This window comes from Leishmania martiniquensis, chromosome 28, assembly GCF_017916325.1.
Source record: "Leishmania martiniquensis isolate LSCM1 chromosome 28, whole genome shotgun sequence".
Taxonomy (NCBI): domain Eukaryota; phylum Euglenozoa; class Kinetoplastea; order Trypanosomatida; family Trypanosomatidae; genus Leishmania; species Leishmania martiniquensis.
In genome coordinates, this window is record NC_090163.1 from 1,091,201 (window position 1) to 1,115,000 (window position 23,800).

The following is a 23,800-nucleotide window of genomic DNA, read 5'->3' on the forward strand; positions in this document are numbered from 1 at the left end:
AGAAGACTTCTCTCGGGGAAGCATCATCTTGAAGGAGACGCAGAGCAGCGTCATTGTGAGTGAGCTTCGCTCCAGAGCGGGTGCAAGCCGCGCGCACCGCTTCCAGCGCTTCGAAATCGGTGATGGGGCGCGGCCGAGACGGTGGCGCTCGGCAGGCGCTCATGGACGGAAAAGGGAAGAAAAATATGCGGCAGGCTGTCAGTCGTCCTTTTCTGCGCCTTTGCGCGTGCCTTGTCGAACACCAACGTGAGGGCTTCCGACTTGCACTGCTGAGGCGCGCACTCTCTCCCCTGTCTACTCACGCGTTTTTTTCACATTGACTGCAGCGCTGCGGCATCAATCATCGCTCTCAGGTGCCATAGTCGTCATACCAATGGCATTCCTCTTGATGCGATGCCGACCCTCAACGGTGAAACGTGGCGTAGCCTAAGCAAAGCGTTGCGAAGGGGGTTGGGCGCTTTGCACCCGACTGTAGGCGCTTCCAAGACGCTGACTGTGCAGCTGCTCTGCTGTCTACTGGCAAAACTTCGCAGTTGGTTTCTCGCGCCTGCACAATAAACACAGTTGCCGACAAGGCGTTGCTTGGAAGCGGATTGCTCGTCCGCGTGAGGCATACCGGCACGACGGGCTCTGCCGAAGCCACCTGTTGCCACAGACTCCGCCTCTAACGGCTTCGCTAGCCGCTTCTCTGCCTGCGCGCGCACCAGAGCAACGCTCTTGGGATAGTAAAAGGGGGGGTGCGGGGCCTCTGCCTCTGGCCAGGCGGGGCGATGGACGCCTGACGTGAAAGGCAAGCCTACTCGAGGAGGGCCAGGCTAGCAAGTCGAAGATGGCGGAGGAAGAGCAATGAGCCAAATAACAGGCGCGGGGGACGCCGCCTGAAGGCGCAGCGCGCGGCCCCCTCACAGACGCGGAGACCGTTGCCCCAGAGAAGACTCAGATGGCCAGGAAAGGGGTGGGCGGGGAAGAGAGGGCAGTGCCGCACCGACGCTCAAGTGGCGCCCTCTGTGCTTTCCCACTCTCTCGCTTGCATGCCCGCGCATACCACACGCCATCGTACACGGCGCAGACGTCCGCAACGGCGAGGGAGGCTAAGCAGTGGAGCGTTGGGCGCCGCCCTCACACCAGCCCCCGACCTCACTTCACTCCCCGCCTTTGCACTGAAGTCAGCGAAAAATCGACGGCAGAAGGACACTCAGACGTACACCTCCGCGTTAGCGCTCCCCCGTCCTCGTACGGCTCAGTACCGCCTGTGCACTTCGCACTTGGTGAAGTAGCTGCTGCGCTTCTGCCGCTCCATCGCCCGCTTGAGCGTCCCCTCGGCCTCCATACCTTCCTGCGCTGGATTGTCGAGGTCGACGGGAGTCTCGGGGTCGATGCCCTTGGCTAGGACGTGCTTCACGAATAGATGCTGAATGATGTGAGAGAGATTATTGACGAAAAAGCGAGCACCGCGGCTGCCGCAGGAGGCGACACCGAAGCAGCCGAGGTCGTGCTCGCAGCTGTAGCGGAAGGACGCAACGGCAGGGAGGGCATCGAGACCGAACAAGACAGACTTCGTCAGCTGCAGTTGGTCCTTGGATGGCACGTACTGCACCCCAAGGTCATAGTAGGGGCGCCTAACAGCGTTATCCGGCTTGCCGAGGAGCTCTCGGGCGTCCATGATGGTGTCGAGCGAAAGCAGCAGAAGCTTACCGTAGTCCTCGACGGGGGCATAGAGATTCATCGAGCCGTTCCAAACCGCTGGGCCGCAGTTACGGGGGTCGCCGATGGCCACCGGCCGCTTGAAGACCTCATGTTGTAGAGCCTGACCTGTTGGTTGGTAGAAGATCGCGTTCGGGTCCCTCCACAATGCTGGTGCGCCGAACCCAGTACCGTGGCTCTGCGCGGGCTCGAAGAAGACGGTGCGGATGTCGCTCTCGAAGCTGCGACCCTTGAGCTGCGTCTCTACTGCAGCCAGCAACAGAGCTACGGAGGTGTGGCTGATGCGGGCGCGGTGGAGCGGTCGCGTAAAGTTTCGATGTATGCGAGTGGAGCAACGGACGTACTGAACGAGGTTTGCTCGCTGCTGCTGCCCTGTCAGCGGCGCAGCGTTACCGGCAAGGAAGCGCTCCACGGGCTCGTACACGCGAGTGCGCGTTGCGGCGCACAGCGCTGGGGAGAAGTACGCCTGCCTCCACGACCCCCCCGCATCCTCGAGCAGATGTGTGTCGTCTATGCCATGGGTGAAGGAGAGCACACTGCGGGCGGTCACGTCCTCACCCAGCTTTCCCTGGAGCTCTGGCAGGTACTCGATTAGAGGCTTCTCCAGATTGAAGATGCCCTTGCCGTGCAGCTCGCATACATAGGCAGACGTCACAGGCAGCGATAGGGTGCCGTAGACGAGCGGGTCCTTCAGCTTCATGTGGTTTCCGTTGTCCTCGACATCGAGTGGGCGGTTAGAATCTCGGTACCCGCTCGCAAAGCAGAAAGGCTCGCCCTTGTGGAACAGACCCCCTTGGTAACCAGGGGTGGCACGCAGCCACTGACTGTGGCCGCTCATGGTCAGGTGCGCCAGCTCCAGCACGCTACGAATCACTGGCGGGACGTCGTTCGCGATGTTGTCTCGAATTTCTTCCTGGCCTACGGCGGCGCGCTGCTCTTTGACGAGCTCACTCTGGTCCTTGATGGGAGGGAAGCTGATGCGCAGCCGCGGCTTGGCAGCTACGGTGTCGGGCAGCTTCGGCCCAGAGGAAGAAGATGGCGATGGTGCACACGCTGAGGCGGTAGATGAGTACATCATGCTGCAAAACCATTTCCTGCGGGGGCAGCCTAGGGCCACACAATTCCACGTCACGGCCACTTCAGCTTGGACGCGTACGTGTGTGTGCGTGCTTACAGCTTTGCATCGCCAAAGAGCGGGTTCAGCGGAAAGAGGAAGATGCGGCAGTTGATAGAGAGAGAGCAAGGGCATAGAGGGACCTCAGAGGAGGTCAGGGGCGCTGCGGAGCCTGCCTATCCCCTTGCGTATACGCCCCGCTCCCTGTGATTGGCCTGTCTGAGTGCGTGTGACTGTGGCGGTGGTGGTGGAGGGGGCACATGTAGAGGAGGGGGGAGGGGAGCATGGAGACAGACGGGGAGGAGGAGTATGTCTGCCGGAGGAAACGTCCCTTGGCAGCTAACGTTCCTTGCCACGACGGCTTCGAATCGAAATGTTACGCGATCGTTAGTGGAACGTCAAGTAAAGGAGCACTTGAGGGAAGGCGGGAGGCACCGCAAGGGAAGCGCGCCGCGTGGTGCAACACTGCGCCGCCGCGCTTCCCCTCCGTTGTCGTCTGCAGCCCTTTCTCCAACACAGCCGGCCACACAGTCGGCTACGCGTTCACACGCGCCGCTGCCGCCTTCTTACCGTGGCGCGGCCATGCCCCTCTGCGTACACAAGAAAAGCTAAGAGGACATGGGTACAGGCGCGCGCATTCCCACCATCACTGCGACGCCTCGTCCTCGTCTTCACCAATGCGCTGCTTGGCAGCCAACATCTCGACCAGCTTGTCAAGGTCCTCCGCCTTCAACTTGCTCTTGACACCGCCGCGGACGTCGCTCTGGAAAGCATTGGTTCGCCTCCAATGACTCTGTAGCTTCAGCACGGAAGAGATGGGCTCGCAGTTGGTAGAGTCGAGCTTCTGCTTCTTGACAAATACGATGCGAGCGTTGCACTTGCGTGCGGCGACCCACGCATCCTTGGTGAAGCGCGCGTGGAAGGCTATGGCCTCTGCCGCGACGGAGGGGCTGTAACCAAACTGAAGGCGGTCTGTGGGAGAGCCGTTACCGTACGTGTCCACAGAGTTTTCTGAAGTAGATGAGGCGCCGCCCTCGGCAGCTTTGTGGCTGAGGGCCTTGGCGAGGGCCTGACGCAGCGCGGCTTCGCGTGCAGCGGACGCCGGAGTGACCGCCGAGGGGGAGGGGGGCGGATTGGGAGACGTATCTGCCGCGGGACGACTCTTTTTGCCCGCATACCGCGGCTCCTCCTTCTTAGCATACCTCTGCTGCTGCAGCTGCCCTGGACGGCTTGACGCCCCTCGCGCTGAGTGGTGGCGGTGCCGCAGTGGTGGTCGTGGTGGTGGTGGTGGCGGCATCGCTGTCACCTGGGCGTGGATGTTTGCAGCCACAAAGGAGGACAGCAACGGGTGTGGGGAGGCGCGCGCGGACACAGAGGGTGTGCCGACCAGAATCAGCTGACAGGGTGCCGCCACACAAACACGAGCGCACGCGTGCGAAAGCCCAACAGAGGGGAAGAGGGGGCGGGGCTGCGTGGAGCGAAGAAGAAAAGACACGATGAGCCGAGAGAGTAGCCGTGAGCGCCCATGCACGTGCGTGTGTGCGGACGTGAGCGAAGGGGAGCTGTGTGCGTGATGATGCGCACTTGTGTGTACGAGCGCATCGAAGAAGGTCGTACAGTGGGAAGGGGGGGCCATTGACGAACGAAGGAGTGGGGTGGAACGCAGGGGGTGGTCGGGCCGAGGAGGCATGCTCGGCGGTGGGAGGTGCGACCCGTGCACCCGCACCGAGAAAACAACCGCACCCGCACTCCCCTCTCCGCTTCATGTCCTCCTCCTCCTCAGACTGAGGCTCAGAGTCAGTGAGGGTAAGGGAGGAGACGGCTTGAGAGGTGCATCTTTTTTCCCCTTCCTCTTCCGCTTACTGGTGCGTGCGTGAGGGTGAGAGACGACACGAAGAAGTGCACCCCTCACACACACACACATGTGCGAGACCAGCAGCTGTCCTCCTCTGGCACTCAGTGATTGCACCGGCAAATGGAATGCCGAGGGGGGGAGGGGAGAAGTGCATAGAAACACAGGGCGCAGGGCACAGCAACGGCGCCTCTCTCACCGGCATGCCGGGCTCGCTTTGCCCTCCACGTCGCTATCGCTAGAAGACGCGTCGCCGTCGTCTCCTTCCTCGCGGTGGCGCTTCGAGGGGGGCGCACCACCACCGCTTTTTCCCACCTTATGTATGGCCTTCTTCGCGAGTTTGGCGATCGTCCTCGCCTTCTCCTCCATCTCAGCCGCGGTCGAGTAGGACGGCAGCTGGCGCGCGATCCACTCATGTGTGTGTGAAGTGAAGGCGTCGAGCCGCTTCTGCAGCTTTGGCGACGGCGGCTGCGGCATCGTGTCGATGGCAGCGGAGAGAGCCTCGAGGGCGCCCGTTACCGTCCATCGCGCTGCTTCTCGGGCGGCTTCCACCGCATCCTCCTTGGCGAGCCTCTTCGAGATCGCCACCATTTCCGTCACCTGCGCCTCGGAGAGCCGGTCGGCGCTCTGCACGAGAAGCGTTTTCCTCTTGTTGGCCAACTCCTCTGTGCCGGTGATGGTGAGGAGGCCGTTCGCGTCGATAGAGAACGTGACTGTGATGGTGGGCTTACCCTTCTTGGCCCGGGTGATACCCTCGAGTGTGAACTCGCCCAGCTTGTGGTTGTGCTTCGTCAGCGGTCGCTCGCCCTCGTACACGCACACATCAACGTCTTGCTGGTAGTCCTCGACTGTGCTGTACTCTTTCGTCGCCTTGTATGGAATGGTTGTATTGCGGGGGACGATGACGTCGAACTTCCCGTTGTCGATCTCTACACCGATACTGAGAGGCACTACGTCCATAAGCACGATGTTCGCCATCTTTTCTGACCGCTGCTCGAGTGAGGTGGTGAGGATGCTCGCCTGCACCGCGGCACCGATGGCCACCGCCTCGTCTGGGTTCACCGAGTTGCACAGCCGCTCTTTCTTGAAGAAGGCGCGGAGCATGTCGTTCAGCTTCGGGATGCGCGAGCTGCCGCCGACGAGCACGACCTCATCGACGTCCCCCACCTTCATGGCTGCATCCTGCAGCGCGCGCTTTACGACCCGCATGCACTGTTCAAACACGGAGGAGTTCAGCTCCTCCAGCTTTGCGCGCGAGATGGGCAGTGTATACTCCTCCCCGCCCGGCAACAGCCCATCCAGTGCCACTTCCTCGGTTGTTGACTGCGACAGCACTCGCTTCACCCGCTCGCACGCCGTGCGAGCCTTTGCGAGCAGGCGCGGCTGCTCCGCGATATTGAGATTGAATCTCAGCTTGAGGTCATCCAGTACATACTGGAGGAGGTTGGAGTCGATGTCCTGCCCGCCTAGGTGTGTGTCACCGGCGGTCGCCTGCACCGCGAAGCTCCCACCATCGATGACAATGACGGACACGTCGAAGGTGCCACCACCGAAGTCAAACACAACGACATTGTGCGGCTTGTCCTGGCCATGCTGCTGCGCTGTGCCACTGCCGATACCGAGGCCGTAGCACAGCGCCGCCGCCGTCGGCTCGTTGATGATGCGCAGCACCTCCAGGCCAGCGATCGTCGCCGCCGCCTTGGTGCGCTCACGCTGCGCATCGTTGAAGTAGGCCGGCACCGTCACCACGGCCTTCTTCACCTGCTTGCCCAGGTGCCGCTGTGCACACTCCCGCAGGTACCCTAGCACCTTGGCAGAGATTTGCTCCGGCGCCAGCTTCAGCTCCTCGCCCTTGTGTGTTACATTGATCTGAATAGTGTCGCTGCCACCCTCTGAGATGGGGAATGGCCAGCGGGTGCGGTCCTCTTGAACACTCTTGTCGCTGAATTGGTGGCCGATCATACGCTTCGCGTCGAACACAACGCCCGAGAGGCCGCGGCCGAGGAGTGTCTTGGCCGTGTCACCGACAAGCACGTCGTCGTTGTAGAAGGCCACACATGATGGCGTCGTGCGGTTGCCCATATCATTCGGAATCACCTCCACCTGCCCGCGCACAAAGACGGCGACGCACGAGTACGTTGTGCCGAGGTCGATGCCGATGGCACCGTCGAACTCTTCCGCGAAGCTCATTGGTGGGGGAGCGCTAGAGCGGGAAGCGGACACGAGGGAGTGTGTGTGTGTGTGAGGCCTAATAGCAGCGAACAGCGAAGGAGTAGACACACAACGGGCAAATACAGACTAACCAAGGCGAAATCGAGAAAGAAGTTGTTGATGTGAAGCACCGAAGCTATCCAGTCTCCGACGATGTGGTGTGGGCGAAAAAGGGGAGGTGAGGGCAGGAGTGATGATAGTGGGGGAGGGTGGGGCTGAAGGGGTCGCACGCTTGCGCGCGAGGCTATCCGTGCGAGAGCGAGAAACAGGGAGTGAGGAGGGTGGGTTATCGAGCGCAAGGTTGTGTGTAGGCGCCGCTGCGTGTGTGCGTTGCGAGCGAGGGATGCTCAGTGCGCGTAGGAAATGAGGGGGGAGTTAGGCGAGTGCCCCGTGCGCTGGTGAGGGATGGCGAGGGAGCGAAGAGACGCAGAGCCATGTAGGCCCGGTGGTACAGGCGGCATAAACTGTGGCCGACTGCGCCCGCTCCCTATATATATACATATAAATATGTATATATGTGCGTGGTGTGCGTGTGCGCGCGCGACTTGGGGTGACCCTGCGGAGCCGGAATGGAATAAGAGCAACACGCCGCTGCACTCCTGTGATGGTGGAGAGGGCGTGCGGCGCGTGTGGGAGACGAAGCGAGAGGCATTGAGGAGGGGGAGCACATACGTACGTACGATGGGCGGATCTGGCAGACACGCAATGTACCAAGACGGGGCGGAAGGTTTGGCAGCAACGTACGTGACCAGATTACGTTGACCTCCCGAAGACTTAACCGCCCCTCTGCCACCCCTGTATTCTCTTTTACGCCCCCGTCGATCGGCGGCCTCGGCTGGCGTGTCCCCTTTAGGAATCCGCGAGGCGCGTTGCTCGTGTTGGTTTCCGTTGAGGTGTGGTGCGGGTGCTTCCCTATTCCGCTATTGTACATGTGTGCAGAGCCCCCCTCCCTCCCCACCTCCACAGATATACACCCGCGTAAAGGAGCAGTGCGCGTCCTTCTCTCTCTCTCCATATGTGCGCGTGTCCACCGGCTAACATCGAAGGGAGCGCGAGAGGGGAGTGGTGGTGGTGGTGGCGGCGGGGGGAGGGGGTAGGAGGCAGAGGGCAATGCGAACGGATCCGGAAGCAGACGGGAGGACATGCCGTCCAAAAGGTCCCATACAAAGACATACAAACTGCGGAGAGACGCAGCGGCGTCAGGCGTCTCTGCAGCGCAAACGCAGGCGTGTACGCACAGAATGAGGACGGAGGACATCGACTTACCACCATGTGAGCGTGAAACCGTGCGAGTACTCACGCGCAGGGCAACCCACTGTGGGCCCGCTATTCCAGCCGCAGACGGTGCAGATGGAAGCGGAGGTCACGCGTGATGGCTTCAGCGTACTCGACTCGGCCGCGCGTCATCGTCTCCATCTGGAGGAGCTCGCCCATCTTTTGCCCCACATTGGCGAGCCGCACCAGCAGGTACTCGCGCAGCTGTGTGTCCATGTAGTACGCCTCACTCGTCAGCTTCAGGTGCCCGAAGAGGTAGTCGGACCACATGGTCTCGGTGCCATATAGTGCGTGCCCGTCCACCAGCAGCGCCCTCGCACCCACTTGCGCCTCTGTCCAAATGCCTTGGCGAGCGTCCCGCTCGTCTGCCTTCAGCAGGCACATCTGCGCCAAAGGTAGATTCGAGGAAGCGGCGCTGTCGAGACGGGCACCAATCGTGTGGCAGAGCGCACTCCAGTCCTGATACTGCAGCTCATGGTGCGAGCGAGAGCACTGTAGCAGTGCGTCGGCCAATACAGCCAGGTAGTTACACACAAGACGAGTGCGGCACACCGTTTCACGCGAGGCAAGGCGCTCCACTGGTGAGAGTGAGGGCAGTTCCAACAAAGGCCGCGCCCATGGGCGTGCGGCAGCGCAGTGTGCCCGTTCGTTCTTCTCCCTCGCTTCGAGTCCCCATTGAATGAAACAAAGGCTGTTGAAGAACGCATCGTAAAGGTCCGCCGCCGCCCGCCCTTGTGTGCGCTCCAATGCCGCCCGGCTATCTGACTCCCTTTCCTCGAGTTGGTAGTGGCTGACGCGCTGGGCAGAAGCGTCGCAGTGGCAGATTCGCTTCAGCTCCTGAGCCTCCTCAGCGATGATGGCCGCGCGCTCACGCAGGCCCATCTTGAAGGACTCGCGCATCTGCTTCAGCGCATGTGCGTTGCGCGCGACGTACCGCTCCCGTAGAGCAGCGTACTCGCTGCAGCGCACAGCAGCTGCTGCCTTGTCGAGAGCAGCACGGTAGAGAGCCGCGGCATCCTCTGGCGAAGCTGATGCCGTCTCTGTCTCTGCTGAAGCGCCGCGTTGCCCCAGGCGCACCTGGGCAGACTGCTGTTGCGTCATTGCCAAAACGTGATGGGCAAACTGGACGCATCTCTGCGCTTGTGCCCACGCATCGTGTTCTGCACGAAAGGATGCGGCCGCAACACCTCTTGCGTGGTTCGCTCCCTGGCCCCCGAGTGAGTGCGTCGCAACGGAAGTGCGCATCTCTGCTGCCGCCGACTCTTCCACACACCTGCCTTCCGCGAAGACCGTTCCGCGACGTTTTGGAGACAGGGCGGCCCGGGAGGGGGTCGGGAGCGCCGCCGCGACCGTAGCGCGCAGGACATGATACTCATGAGTTTCCTGACGAGTGACGCGTAGCCGTGACGTGCGCTCCTCCTGCGCGAGTGCAGCCTGCCGATCTTGCAGCTCCAACACCGCCATCCGGCCGCAGTGCAGAATGGAGCCGAACAGAGCTGCACGATGACGGTGCTCCGCCTCTCTGTCGCTCAAGCATTGCCGATGCGACTTCTCTACGCGCTCAACCGTCGAAACAGACCGCCGGTGCGCTTTGGAGTAAGGTGCCCAGCGTTGCTGACGCCAGTTGTCATATGGTAGCAGATACCCGTTCCGCGTGCACGGAGACAGCAGAGACGCCCGCATCGTAGATACTACTGCTGCGCTGTGGTTGGGCTGGCTCTCCAGCACAGCATGGGCCCTCTGCGCTACCGTGTAGGTGTAAAGGCTCAGCAGTGTGCGGTAGCGGCGAGAACTGGTGGCAGCGATCACCAGCACCGCCAGCGCAGCGCTGACACCATCGGCAGTGCACGTGCCCTTGTCCTTTTCGCGCGATGCGGTACGCTGCAGGCTGCGCAGATGCCGCTGGCACCGCTCCACAGAATAGTGTCCTGGTAACCTGGCGAGGCTGCGAGCCAGAGAAGCTCGGCGGTGCTGAGACCACGGCGCAACGCGCTGCATGCGCCACCACCGCTGCACCGTCACTAGCGCATGCATGCACACAGGCGACCGCACATAGTAGCTCCACAACGAAAACGTCTGCCATGCACCGGGCGCCTCGACGTAGCGAAGCTGCGCCGCCCCCTGCCACCAGTCTAACAGGAGGCGCTCTTTGGCCTCGTCAAACAGGAGTGCCCTGCGGGCGTACATTTCGCGTATTTTTGCCTCGCATGGCGCCTCGTGAGCCGCCGACAGCGGCGGCGACGGCGAGACCGTCAGGGCAGGAGGTGCTGACGCCGATGGCCAGATACCGTCAGCAATATCCAAAAGATCGTCCACCGCCAGCGTGAGGGCACGCAATGCCCGGTACGAATGCGCCGCCAGCTCCAACTCCAGCGCACGTACTTGCTTGGCGGCGTGGTGCATCGCCTGGGCGTCCTGTTGCTGCCGCGCTAGCTCCATGACAGCTCCCTGGAGCTCCCATGTGTGCTGGGCCGCGCAGAGACCCTGGTGTCCTTCCTCTGCTACTGCCTCGATCGCACGTCGGTCACTTGATTCTTCGCGCTCGATACGATCTGCGCAGCAGTGGGGCACATCGTCGCATGCTGGTGCCCTCTTCGCCTTGTGTAATGCCTCCAGTCGGTGCGCATTGTCCTCGGTGTGCTGCTGACGCTCACGCTCCCGACGATGCTGCCACCAAAGTGCGTCGCGCTCCTCCGACTCGATGCAGCGCGTCCTTGCCCTTGAGCGGGCCTCGTTATGGGCGATTGTCGTCAGCTGGTCAAGCCACAGAGCGTGCTTGAGCTTGGCCTGAAATACTGCCGCCACGCCGCCAACACAAAACCTCTGCCTTGACGCCGGCACGGCTTGTTCAGGTGTGTGCACCGCAGGGGCGGCTGGGGTGTACGCATGCGCTCCTGAGCGAACCGAAGGTAATGAGGAGGCCATCGCAGAAGTTGAAACTGGAGGGTGACAGCTGGCTGCCCACGCTACAGCTACCTCACAAGCAGCGGCCGCGGCTGGAGCCGTCGCTACGGCAGTCGAAGATGGCGTTGCCGTCTTGGCCCTGGTGGGCTGCCGAAGCTGGGGAAGGCGCGGCGGGTTCATCCACGCAGTGCTGACATACAAGAAAGTCCACGGAGGGAGGGTGAGAGCGCGGGATAGGGGACATGCGCCAACGCGTGTGAAGTATATTGGAATGGGGCGGTGCGCAAAGAGGGGAGGGGTGAGAGAGAGAGACGACGATGGGGCGGCGGGAGGTCAGACGAGAGATACTAGCGGCGTACGCAACGCGCGGGGTCAGCACAGGGACGGACTCCACCACTTAGCTGCGAGGCCATTCGAGAGGAACAGGACGCTTGCGGGTTTGGGGCACATTTCAGACGCCGCATTAGCGCGTTGTGGGCGGTGGTGGTCTAACCGATCGGGGAGTGAAGAAATCGCGCATCTGTGGTGCAGAGGGCCGGGTGGAGAACGGCAAAAAAAAAGGACGAAGCCGCATGTCATGCGCCCGCACACAGTTATGGAGGGGCGCGACACCATCGATGCCGTGGCGTCGCAGGTGATAAGAGAGCGTCAGCCGACGATGGTGCTGCTAAAACTGCAAACTTGGCTGCCACAGTCGAGCCTCTCGGCGCGGGAGAAGACGCAGGTGATGCTGCGTGATGGCTGATGGTGACGCTTTTGGCACGACGGCGGGGCCTGTGGCGGACGATAACGAGGCGGTGGTACGGCCAACGCAGTGCGGTATGAGGTAAGGTACTTCGTACGCGCTCTCATCGACGTACGTGCTGCCGTCTTTCATCGGCACCAAGACCGCCTCATTGCCTCCGTCCCTGACGTCCTCATCAGACCCGGTGCTCTCGTCCACATTGAGCACCATCACCTCTGCAGGAGAGCCGCTGTCGTCAGCATCACTCTCCTCGCCAGAGAGCACTTCCACCACATCCGGTGAGATTTCTCCGTCCACGTCAATCGTAGCGTCACCACGGGGGCGCTTGCGACGCGGGGCAGAAGCGGCTTCTGTGCCAGCGTCAGCCCCGCTGATACTTGAGGATCGTGCCTCCTCGCTGCGCGGTGCCCCTTCGGCGACATGCGAGGGGGCTCTCCGCATATTTTCCGGCCGCACGGATGCGGAGTGCCGGGGTGCGCCGGCGGTGCCGTGGCGCGTAGAGGCCTCCCGCTGCGCGATGGCTTCGTCAAGGGCGCGCAGCTCCTTCGCGGAGTGGTAGTGCGTGCGCAAGGCGTTCAGCCGTTTTGTACGCCGCTCAATCATGTGCCGCTCTTTGCGCAGTTCGGCCTGCGCGCGCAGCAGCTGAGGTGTGGCTTGCGCCATGTACAGCTCAAGCTCCGTCACCCCCATATGCTCCATGGCGAGGGAAGCGACAGCGTTGGAGACAACGGCGCTCGACGGCCCAACGTGGGACTCCGCGTCAAGGAGGCCGCCGCTGTCTGTTAGGCCGGGAAAGCAGCGCTGCTCCCTTTCCACCTCCGCGAGGTACCTTGCGCGCTGCTCGTGCAGGTTAGCACAAGCACGGGTCAGCTCTGTCACACGTCGCCGCTGGTCGCATAGGCTACGCAGGCGGTGTAGCACATGTTTCTGAGCTATGTGCACGCGCTTGTACTCAGCCTCGGCGGTCGCTGCGGCTTCCGAAGTGCCCTGGGACGGCGTGGAGGTCGAATCTGTCGCGTTGGGCCTCACGTTGTCGTTCGTGCTACGCAGGTACAGCGGAATGATCCGCGTGATCGGCGTACAGCATGCCGGACACATACAGAAGCCACTCGTGCAACGTGTCCAGCTGATGTGGCCGCGACCTGTGAGCGCCAAGTTGTCTTTATCTGCGCCATCCACGCTCGCCCTACTGCTCTCTTCGTCAAGAGGGAGGTCGGTGCGATCCATGCCCATCAAGATCTTCCCTCGTCGCCGAATGAATTCAACGCAGCCCATGTGCAGAACATGCTGGCACGGCAGCAGGAGGCTTGCCCGCTGCGAGCTTTCGGTGCCGACCACTACACCACACTCGCAGCAGTCACAGGCGCTACTGCGAGGGGTAGAGGAGGAGCAGGCGGAGGCCATCTAGAAAAAATGACGGCGCACACACACGCGCCGAGGGGGAGAGAGCGCAGGGCGCGACTTGACCATGCGCGAACAGCGACTCGTGGGTGTGTGGCTTCGAGGCTCGGTGGAGGACGGAGGTGAGGGTGAGTTAACGGAGGGAGGACACCCGACGCTCACTCACAAACACAATCACGCTCGCGAAGGCCTGCAGGCGGACGTCTAATAGGCAACTGGAGACTAGCGGAGATACACACACGTACACATATAGGCACACACATAGGGTGAAGTCGATGCCACGTGCGAGGAGCACAGGTGAAGTGCAGGATGGCGATACGGAGAGAGGGAGGTCTTCAGCCAGCAAGCAGGCAACACACACACACAGACGCAGACACAGACAGACACAAGGCACCAGCCTCAGTACCAGCCCCACTCGCATGGAATCGTGCGCGCGCGCAGAGAAATATCGAGCTAGCTGCAAGGCCCCTCTCGGATGCGAGCACAGAGCACACCGCGCTCGTCACTCTGTGGGCAAGGCAGAAGGCAGCGGGACCCCTCCTCCCCCCGCCCGCCCGCGTGTACGAGTACACCGAGACGTGCATGCCAACGCGTGTCGCAGCATAGGCAGACACGTTTTCACGCAAAGTCTTTCCTCGGCGCAGCTGCCAGCGCTCTGGTGAGGCGGCCATCAGCCTTATGCTTTCACCAAAAAAAAATAACAATGCGTGCGAAACAAATCGCTCACACGCCGTATCCTTCGGCCCCGGCGGCGCTCCCACCGAACCACTGCAGCCGGTGAGCGGGTGGCACACACACACACGCACACACACGCAGAGACGGAGAGAGAAAAGAGACGCATCAATTTTTTTTTACATCAGAGAGAGCGAGTCTGTGCGGGAGGGAAAGGGGAGGGGTGCGGGGATGGCGTGCAGACACCTGATCGGCACGCACACATGCATTGTGTCAAGGAGGAGGAGGAGAACGCACGCGAGCCTCCCCCACCCTTTCTTTGGCTACACCCCTGCCGTACCGCTTCTTTGGGGCCTCGCTCGCTGTGCCAGCCGACACCGTGTCGCATACGTTGAAGTGGACGAGTGTGGGGGCCATGTCCAGGAGTGCGTGGAACACCTCAGCTGCCACCTCCGGTCTCTCTTGCACGCCCACCACGGTCATTGTCGTAAGCGCAGGGTAGATGAGTATTTCGCCCGACTCGGTGCCAGTAGCGCCAAACTTGCATGTTGCGGAACTGTTGCGAGTCTCCGGAGGCTGTTCGGAGATCGCCCCCGAAGCAGTGCCGGCCACAACCGACGGCAGTGGCGACGTGTCACCGGCCGCACCGCCAGTCCAATCACATGTGCGCTCATTGTGCCGCATGTTGACTAGGAGCTCCGACACACCTGCGAAGATGATACCGCGGGCGGGCATGAGGAGCTGCTTTAGAGAGGCCGCCTGCAGCGGCACCCACAGCTTCAGTTGCCAGCGCCGACCCTCCTCATACATGAGCGTGAAATAGTCCGCCGGCAGCTCCAGCAAAGGCGGAGCGATGGCGCTGGCGGCTGCGTCGAGTATGGGTTCGGGTGGACAGTAGCGGCTACCCACAACCAGCGATGTCAAGTTGACAAGGCGGCGCCACCACCCTGGCGCCCAGTAGCGCATGAGCTCGGCATCCATCTTGAGCGTGCACAGGGTGCTGGCAGCAGCCAGGTGCAAGTCGCTCAGCAGGTAGTGGAGCACCTGGGAGTGCCGGGCTTCTTCGAATTGTACGTGGCGAATATCAAGCTCGGTGAGGTATGAAAGCTGCGAGATGAGCTGCAACACCCACAGCGCCGGCAGGGTGAGGGCGGCGTCGCTGCACTCGCGCTTCACGGCGCTCAGGCAGTCCTCGTGCAGCACAAGTGTCCGCACCTGTACGCTCCTTGCCCCAAGGAAGCTGCTGAGAGCTCGTCGCACAGACTCCTTCGAGAGGGCAGAGGCGATGGCCATCGTCGGCGTCAGCACGGCGACTTCGAGGTTCATTGTACGCAAGAGTGCGCGGCGCACCGAGCGGCACGTCTGAGCGAACACTGCCGCACTTCGGCTGATGAGGCCGAGAAACTGTAGTACGCGCTCTATCGCTCCATCTCCGACAGCCAACACGTCGTTACGTGGAGAAGGTCGCGGCAACTTTGCCTCCCACTCCTTGCGCAGCAGCTCGTGCGCGTCTGATTTTTGCTGAGCACGACACAAGGCGCCGAAGGAGGAGAAGCGGGTGACACGGCCTATGGGCCGACCGGCGGCACGACTATCTACAGTGACAAGAGGCGACGCAGACATCACGGGTGCGGTGGCCAACTGCACCGCGGCCACTGCGCGGTTTACGCGAGGCCGGGTAGTCCTCACCTCCATCGATCAGCCGTAGGTGAGCGGAGAAGGCAGATTTCTGATGGCGCCGCTTCGCGGGTCGAGTTGTGCTGAAGCACCACACACAAGTGGGATACTGTGCAGCCGGTGATGACTTCGTGTGCGTCTTTGCGCGCTGTATGCCGCTGTAGTCAACAAACGATTACACGGCGTAGTGAGAGGACATGCGCAGGACAAAAAGCGATGAAGAGAGGCGCAGAGAGGAGTTGTCAGCAGGTGGAGGGGATGAGGATCTGTGAGAGATAAGAAGCCGCGTATTGCTTATTAGAAGCATACGAGTCGACAGCGTCAGCAGCGACTGCGGCGGTGCGAGCACAGAGACGCAAAAAGCGATTTCGGGGGAGGGGGAGTGCTCACACTGTCTCGCTCACAACCACTATCCAACAGGGGCACGCATCACCACAGCAGCATCCCACCCTCGCTTCTGCCTCAGTACACTCTGCAGTCGTCTGCAAGAGCTGTGTGAGTGTGTGTACATGACCGCTACATCATACGCGGCACCCGCGGGCTGGCGAGCCGTGATCGTCGCGAAAATCACCCGCTGGCCACAGGAAGCGGTGGCTACCATCCTGTCCTCTTAACGTGGTGCTCGCGGCAGCCCTTTCAGTCTCGGAGCCTCCCCGAGCATCAAAGGCTATCTATGTACAAGTTTGGCTGCAAGGCTCGCTCCGAGCTCATGTACGAGCCCATGGAGGGCTATGAGGAGGAATAGGAGAGCGAGCGGGGAAAGGGGGGAGAGGCGGTAGCGCACGACTAGAGTGCGCATCCTGATGCCTTCGCTCCCTGTGCCCGCCCTACGAGCGGCGCCTATCACACAGGACCACGTCAAGTCCGCTGCCTCTTGCCCAGCGTACCCCCGGCGGCGCAGGAGATGTACGACGTTCTCTACTTCACTCCCTCACTTTTTCGTCTGAGTGCTCATTTTCTCTCGCGCAAGTGAGCCGGAATCACTCCTTAGATGAGCCCCTAACGGGTCCATCGCCGCAAGGTGAGAAGCACGCGTTCACGGGCGCCACAGCGGTGTGGCGAAGCCGTCGCTCAAGCACGGCCCCTGCCTTCAGCTGCATTCACCCCCACCCACGCCCCGCACGTAGCCTCGAAGCTGCGCCCATCATGCCGGTCTCCACGTGGTGCATCCCTGGGGGTGGCTCAGGCTACCCTTCCCCCCCGCCACCGGGCAGTGTGAAGAGCGGCTGAGACACGATGGAGTCGCCTTGGCTCGATGCGCATCATATCGATGGCACACACATGTTAACTACTGCAGGTCGCTCCCACGCGACGGCATCCAGGGCATGGCAGTCGGCATCGGGAGAGGGGTAGATGGCCCTGGTCCCAGTGCTGCGTAGGTGCTGGACCCTGTGCCAACACCAGAAATGGCTTGGCATCGACATGAGAGTGGAGGGAAGGAGAGGGACGGCTGCGCGGCCTCCTCCCTCATGCAGAGAGTGGGACACGGGGCCGTGAGAGCAGCAACACGAGAAATGTGTGAAGCGCGAAAATAAGAAAAAAGGGATGAGGTGCACACACGCGCAGCACCCCAACGCAGACGCACATAAACGAGTACTCGCGCGCTGCGCCCTCTCTGTCTCCCTCTCTGTGTGCCACTAACGTGCATCAACGCGTGACGAACGCTGATGCGAGGTGGTGCGATATACCGAGGATCAGCAAGGAACATATATATTGCCGGATGCCACGGACCACGCAGTGTTATCCCCTTACACAGAGAGAGACGCAATGGCAGGTGAGCGAGAAGACGGATGGGCCTCCCAGTACTACGGAGGCGCAAGAGAAGGCAGGCGTGGCTGCTTGGCACTGGTGCGACGCTGTCGGTTTCAAATACCGGCGTGACCCTTCTCCTCCTCCAGCTCTGCAATCGTCTCAGCGAGACATTGGCTTCCAAGATCCCCTTTCAGCTTGTCGGCGACAATCGTCCACTCGCCGGCGCGGCACGTGCACGGGAAGGAGAAGATGAGGTCGTCCGGCACCCCGTACGGGTTACCTTCCGAGTACACACCCATTGACACGTACACACCGTCCGGTGTGCCAGTGATCCAGTCATGCATGTGGTCCACAGCGGCCTTGGCTGCGGACATGGCCGAGGAAAGGCCGCGCAACTCGATGATTTCTGCGCCGCGCCCACGTATGGCCTTCACGAGCTCGGCGGTGGAGGCGCTGCCCGCGATCACGTCCCGGGCGAGAGTGGTGCCGATCTCAGCGCTGTCGAAGTCAGGGACTTGTGTGGAGCTGTGGTTTCCCCAGATGATTACGTTGCGCACCTGCACCACCGGCACACCAGCCGTTTGAGCCAGCCGAGATAAGGCGCGGTTATGGTCGAGGCGGGTCATGGCGGTCACGTGACGAGGGTGCAGCTTCCCCTGGGCTGACTTGAGCAGGATAAGAGCGTTCGTGTTGGCTGGATTACCGACGACCAGCACGCGGCAGTCTGGCGCTGCCACGGCAGCGAGTGCCTCACCTTGCTCCTTGAAGATGCGCGCGTTCATCTCGAGGAGGTCCTTGCGCTCCATCCCCGCCCTTCGAGGGAAGGATCCGCACATGATGACAATGGCAACCTCATCGAAGGCAACACGAGGTTCAGTCGTAGTGGCAACCTTATCGAGGAGGGGGAAGGCGCAGTCGTTGAGCTCCGCCTCCACCCCGGCAAGTGCCTTGATGGCGGGCTCGATATCCAGCAGGCGCAGCTCAACATGCGTGCTTGGGCCAAGAAGTTCGCCGCGCGCGATGAGCGGTGCCAAGGCATAGCCGATTTGGCCAGCTGCACCCGTCACAGCCACTTTCACAGCAGTCATTTCCCTGCGCGCTCGGAGGGAGAGGGAGAGGGAGAGGGAGAGGGAGGGGGGAGGGGACGCTGGCGAGCTGTCGATATTTTGACTTGCCAAGTGGAGGGCGTGCCTCGGGTGGGGTGGGGAGGCCGTGTTCAACGCACAAGCACAGTTTGGAGAAAGGGAAGACGGGTTGAGGGGCGATGGACAAAGTGGAGAGAGGGGGGCGAGCGGTACTCTCCATCGTATGCTTCGTGGCACCATGACACCCGAGATACCCCTTTGCGGGGGTACGGAAGTGGTCGCCTTCTCCCCCCTCCCTCCCTGCACACACACACACACACGAAGAAAGAAAAGCTCCTCCGTCAACTGCGCTGATCCTTCCCACCTCTTTCTCGCCTCTGCGCTCACGTGAGGCACGCTGCCGCGTTACGTCTGTTTGTTCGCTCGCGTGCCCTCAGAGGACATGCGGCCCTGTGCGAGGAGGTGGGCGCTAAGGGACCAGTACACACCTCGATGGAGCCATGGTGAAGCCCAACGAGCGAAGGACTGACGGAGACGCTCCGTTGAGGCTCAGAAGCGCGCCTCTTTTGTTCCGTGCGTACAGGTTTCGGAACGCCTCCCGCACCGGCAGCAGCAGCCACAGCAATAGCGGCGCGACGAGTGGCAGAGGCGCAGGAGCGAAAGCGCTGCCGTTGTGCCCGCCCTCTTTGGAGAGGCTGCTGCGTAGCCTCTAAGCGCAGAAAAAAAAGAGAAGGCAAAATCTAAAAAGGTTCTGTACAGCCACAACGACTGCAGCAGAGCGCGAGCAGGCGATGAGATGCGAGGCGCAGAGGCCTGTCCACGCGCGCGTGATGAGGTAGGCACACACACACACACGCAGGCGCCACTTCAATGCGAAGATCAGACAGTTGAAGCTACGGAGAAAATACGCAGAGCGCTGAAACATATAAAAAAACGTCCGCCTGCCTGTCTGTGCATCATAATGCACTGAAGCTGCCAAATCGGACGCGGCGCAGCACGTCGTGCACGTCGTGACCGCCGCGGGGCAACAGCTCTCTTGAAATGTGCTCTACTTTAGTCCCATCAGGGGAAAAAATAAACGCGCTTCGCACGTCAAAGAAGGCGTGCGAGCAGTCGGCGTCGGCGTAATAGGTCACCTGTGTGCCGACTTCGAGCTCTGTCATGCAGTTCTCCACCCAACTCTTCACCTGCGCCACACACCCCAATGGCGTTGGCGATGAAGCGGCGGCACCCGTGCCGCCTGTGGACCAGGGGAGGCCCACGCGAAGTAGCAGCACGGACTCCTGGAATTCACTGAGCTCGTCGACAATGACCTCGACGCCGCGCAGCTGCTGTGCCGGCCGACGCGGGCTATCCCCAGAGACGTGGAGCGACATGATGCACTCAGTGTCGAGAGCTCTATACAGCAGGTCTGCGTCAGTGGACACCGACAGCGACTCTGCGATCCGTCGAGCATCAGCAATGTCTACCGTTTGAAGCAGCGCACATCGCAGTGCCGCGCCCACCTTTGCTGCGGCCTGCGTGTGATTGTCCTGCCAGCTAAGCTGCTCTGCCCCCTCCTCTGGCGCACCGTCGCTAACGCGAATCGCCTGCAGGGTGTTGAGAAACATGAGTTCCTTCAGCAGCAGCTTCTGCCGGTCCCGGCGAGGTACCCGCGGCGCCGCCTCGAGGCACTCTAACAGTACTTGACCAAACGTCTGGGGCATGCCTAAGGGCTTCGCCTGGACTTGGCGGGTGATGCGCACAGTGCGTCTACGGAAGGGGCTGGCGGAGAGATAAAGCAAACAGGTGGGCTCTTGACCAGTCTTGCTTTGGCTGTTGCTGCAGTGACCGCGCTTGACCTGTGGTGACTTCTCGACCGCTCGCCGCTATCGACTCAAACACGGCAGCCGGTTCGGGGTGACGATAAGCTGCACGGAAGAAAGCAGCGGCGTGCGACCAATGAGGAGGCCAGACGTGAGGGTGAAACGGCGACCGTGAAGGAGAAAGAGAGAAAGGGAGCAGCTGTCAGTGAAGATGAAACAAGATGAGGACACACAGGTAGTCGAGTGTCAGTGCAGCGGCGCTGTCCGCATTTCAGAACCGTGGCGGAGTGAGTAAGGCTCAGATGAGGTGGCTGAGCTTATGCCCCCTCCCCTCCTTTGGCGGCCGCAACGCGCCGTTGAGGCCCCTTCGTCGGGGTGGGTGGATGGGTGTGGGGGGGAGGGGAGGGGAAACCGTTGCGTACAACGGTTCAACTCTGTGGTTTCCTCGAAGTAGGCAAGTCGTTCGGTATAAATGTACATCCATGCCACACACACACACTGCGGCACCGGCAGCGTCAAGTGCGATGAGCATTGAAAGCAACGAATGGCATGAAGGCGGGATGCGCCGATATTCTTAAAGTGATACAACGCACGTGCGCAGAGTCTCGCCGGCCGCGAAGCAGCGCTCGAGCGCGCGACGGATCCAATGAGGAGCGGCGGTGCGCCGCAATACATTTCTCATGTACATCGGAGGGGATGGTGCCATGTGCGAAATGGGAGGGAGGCAACGAGGATGTGAAAAAGACGTATCAACACAGAAAGGCAAGGACCCTCGGCGGTCGTCACGCTCTCACCAGCACGCGTGTGTGCGCCAGATAACACACACACACACGCACACGCACATGCACACTAATGTAGGTAGTCGGTGCACCTTCACCACCTGAGCGCCGAGATGAAGAGGGCCGCAACAGCATCACGACACACGACTGCGCTCAGGATACATCCTCAACTCCACACGCGCCTGAAGCGAACAAAAGAAAGAGACGAGTACGTGAGTGACGCGCCTCCATTCCGTCCCCCCTCCCCCTCAGCGCTACTGATTCAGCGCGCACACGCAGGCGGAGCCTTTCAGAAGCCAATAATCGGAGCCATCGGCCGACGGCACCTCGATGGATAGAACGTAGTTGGAGCTGGCGCCCAAAGAAGAGATGACGCCGGCGCGTATCGTTGTGCGGTACAGAGGGACGGCGTGAAAGTCTGCCGGCTTCACGTGCAATGGCTCCGGCAGGAAGTGCACAGGCGGTAGCACAGCGTAGGGCTCTCCCGGCAAGGAATCGGTCATTACTCGCCGTTCAGAGTCCCAACGCCACGCATCCGTATGGATGCCGTAAACGTAGCACCCGTGCACCGGGCCCGACGTCATCGCCTCAGGTTCCCTATCTAGTACTTCGTAGCGGAAGCAGAGCTTGTCCACCGACACCCCCTCCGCACGCGCATAGGCCTGGTACACCCCGGTCATGAAGGCGCTCGGGTTGAAGAAGCCGCCAATCCAGAAGGCCGCGGGTTCGCCCTGTCGCAGCCACGACCGGATAAAATGCACACGGGCGACCAGATCGCGGTACCACGACCCAAGCGGCTTTAGGGAGGCGTACGACACCGCCGTCCATAGTTTCGGTACCTGATCCGCCAGGAAAGAGCTGTACATGGCGTCGAGGTCGGCGGAGAGGACTGTGAGCCCCTGCAGCGCCTTCTGCATGTCGTGCAGCGTCTGGCGCATTTTGTCAAGCAGTTTGTTGTACTTGACAAGCTCGTGCGCCAGCACCGTGGACATGGAGTTGGGAAGTCCGTTCGCGAGTGTCGTGAAGGTACAGAGCCCCGCCTCCTCCCGCGTCAGTGGCGCTGGCAAGGTAGCCTCGAACTCCTGGCACTTTCGACGCACCTCTTCCTCCGGCGTCGCGCCAGAGCCGCAGGAGGAGCCTACCAGGCGCGGCTGGATGGACACGATTTTCATTAGCAGGTATTCGCTCGTTTGCAGCTGGTAGCGCAGGTTGGCGTTGTCGTGCATGCCAAAGACGCTAGGCTCATCAACGAGAGGCATGGCGTGAATATGCTCCTGCGCCTCGGTCAGCGTGCCGCTGGCGGGGACGATATATTGACCCTCCTCGAGGATGCGGGGGCAGAGGTAGTGGCGCAGAATGGTGAGCAGCGTGCCGCGGTCCTGCGGGTCCGTGACACGACCGCCGTAGTTGATCTGTCCGATGATGTATTCGAGCGACTGCCATGGAATGGCTTCCTGCTCCTCGAAGAACAGTCGCAGCCACTCCTTCGACACGTGGAAGTCTGTGTCGTTCCACTCGTACTTGACGTTCCACCCGAGCGGGCCGAACTTGCGTCGCTCCAGAACGACGGAGTGAAAGAAGCATAGACCGTAGAGCAGCTTCTTGAAGGCGCGCCCTTTCAGTTCCTCGCCACGCATGACCTCATCGCCAAAGGCCTCGTACTCTTGAGAGGTCAGTTCCCCAAAGCAGCGCAGCATGTTTGCCCGCAGCCCAGTTGGCGGCTCGTTCGTCAGCTTCACACTCGACTGCAGCACAAACACGGGGAAGAAGTCGGTGGGCATGGACGTGAGCCAGAGGCGGAAGTCGCTGTGGATCTCGGCTGCCCCGGTGGCGCCTGACTGTAGGCTGGCGATGATCGCCGACAGCTCCGGCATGAACGTTTGCGAAAGGTGACAATTTTGCAGCAGTGCCCACGAGCCGGCCTTCCTGCAGGCGGAGATGAGTCGCTTCGCATTCTCGCTCTGGCCCTGGCCCAGACTGACATACTGCAGCTCCCGCCCCTCGGCCTTGGCGAGAGACTGCAGCGCCTCCATCGGGTCCGCCCCCTGGGAGAGGATGAAGACAATTGGCGTGTGCGCGGTACTGTCCCTCAGGGTGCGGGTGAGGTCCATTGGCGGTATCTCGACAAACTCGGCGCCCATCGTCTGCTGCACGTAGTCGGAGAGCGCGAAGAACAGCTTCTCCTGACGGAAGCACCGGATCAGCAGCACACGCTGGAAGAGATGCAGACGCGACTGCCAGTTGCCCGGCAGTGTGGCGAAGTGGGGCAAGTCAGACTGTGCATACGCCCGCCACGCCTCCGCCTCCGCCTCCAGGCTGGCGAGGAGGTCATGAAAGGGGGGCACGGTGCGGCTGAGCGCCTCGGCCAGCTCCCACTGAAGACGACTCATCCACGAAGCAAGGGCTGGCGGCTGCGGCGGCAGCTCCGAGGCAACGAAGGCAGTTGCACGCACAAAGTACTGCCACTCCTCGTCTGTGATCACGCCTTCGTGCCGGGCAATCGACGTGGCTATGAGGAGGGAGAAAATGATCTTGTCCTTGTTGAAGAGGCCACGGCAGATCTGCGTGTAAGTGGCGCTCGTGAGGTTGCTGATCGCAGCGTGAAGGTGTGCTTCTAACATGGCTGGGTCCGCCTCTGTGTACCCCGGTGGCTTTGTGGTGCCCTCTAACTCGTGCTGCACGAGCTTCACGAAGTATTGCAGCGAGTACTGGTACATGGGATCCATGCGACCCACGTCAGATAACACAAAGAAGAGCAACGCGGCCCTCACAGCCACACTGCGGTAGCGCTCTCGAGCTTTGGAGATGGTCAGCATCTTCTCAC

The 23,800-nt window shown here is 61.5% G+C and overlaps 8 protein-coding genes across 8 annotated transcripts in view; all 8 read right to left on the reverse strand.

The window, feature by feature from the left end:
• Positions 1-1,240: 1,240 nt before the first annotated feature.
• On the reverse strand, positions 1,241-2,782 carry LSCM1_03320 (uncharacterized protein; the record flags this gene model as incomplete). The annotated part of the gene is made up of 1 exon (XM_067320865.1): positions 1,241-2,782. The coding sequence occupies one exon, from the start codon at positions 2,780-2,782 to the stop codon at positions 1,241-1,243; it is 1,542 nt and encodes a 513-aa protein (XP_067177475.1).
• A 682-nt stretch (positions 2,783-3,464) lies between these two features.
• LSCM1_03321 (uncharacterized protein) lies at positions 3,465-4,115 on the reverse strand (the record flags this gene model as incomplete). Its single annotated transcript, XM_067320866.1, has 1 exon — positions 3,465-4,115. One exon carries the CDS (start codon positions 4,113-4,115, stop codon positions 3,465-3,467), a length of 651 nt encoding a protein of 216 aa, XP_067177476.1.
• Positions 4,116-8,207: 4,092 nt separating this feature from the next.
• Positions 8,208-11,240, reverse strand: LSCM1_03322 (uncharacterized protein; the record flags this gene model as incomplete). The annotated part of the gene is made up of 1 exon (XM_067320867.1): positions 8,208-11,240. One exon carries the CDS (start codon positions 11,238-11,240, stop codon positions 8,208-8,210), a length of 3,033 nt encoding a protein of 1,010 aa, XP_067177477.1.
• A 487-nt stretch (positions 11,241-11,727) lies between these two features.
• On the reverse strand, positions 11,728-13,209 carry LSCM1_03323 (uncharacterized protein; the record flags this gene model as incomplete). The annotated part of the gene is made up of 1 exon (XM_067320868.1): positions 11,728-13,209. One exon carries the CDS (start codon positions 13,207-13,209, stop codon positions 11,728-11,730), a length of 1,482 nt encoding a protein of 493 aa, XP_067177478.1.
• A 942-nt stretch (positions 13,210-14,151) lies between these two features.
• LSCM1_03324 (uncharacterized protein) lies at positions 14,152-15,573 on the reverse strand (the record flags this gene model as incomplete). Its single annotated transcript, XM_067320869.1, has 1 exon — positions 14,152-15,573. One exon carries the CDS (start codon positions 15,571-15,573, stop codon positions 14,152-14,154), a length of 1,422 nt encoding a protein of 473 aa, XP_067177479.1.
• Positions 15,574-17,420: 1,847 nt separating this feature from the next.
• Positions 17,421-18,395, reverse strand: LSCM1_03325 (uncharacterized protein; the record flags this gene model as incomplete). Its single annotated transcript, XM_067320870.1, has 1 exon — positions 17,421-18,395. The coding sequence occupies one exon, from the start codon at positions 18,393-18,395 to the stop codon at positions 17,421-17,423; it is 975 nt and encodes a 324-aa protein (XP_067177480.1).
• A 953-nt stretch (positions 18,396-19,348) lies between these two features.
• LSCM1_03326 (uncharacterized protein) lies at positions 19,349-20,098 on the reverse strand (the record flags this gene model as incomplete). The annotated part of the gene is made up of 1 exon (XM_067320871.1): positions 19,349-20,098. The coding sequence occupies one exon, from the start codon at positions 20,096-20,098 to the stop codon at positions 19,349-19,351; it is 750 nt and encodes a 249-aa protein (XP_067177481.1).
• Positions 20,099-21,230: 1,132 nt separating this feature from the next.
• LSCM1_03327 (uncharacterized protein) overlaps positions 21,231-23,800 on the reverse strand; it is a gene marked incomplete at both ends in the record, with an annotated part of 12,654 nt that continues 10,084 nt past the window's right edge. The window contains one exon of the mRNA XM_067320872.1: positions 21,231-23,800. This exon is cut by the window's right edge and continues 10,084 nt beyond it. Within this exon, the coding sequence (XP_067177482.1) occupies positions 21,231-23,800 (2,570 nt within the window).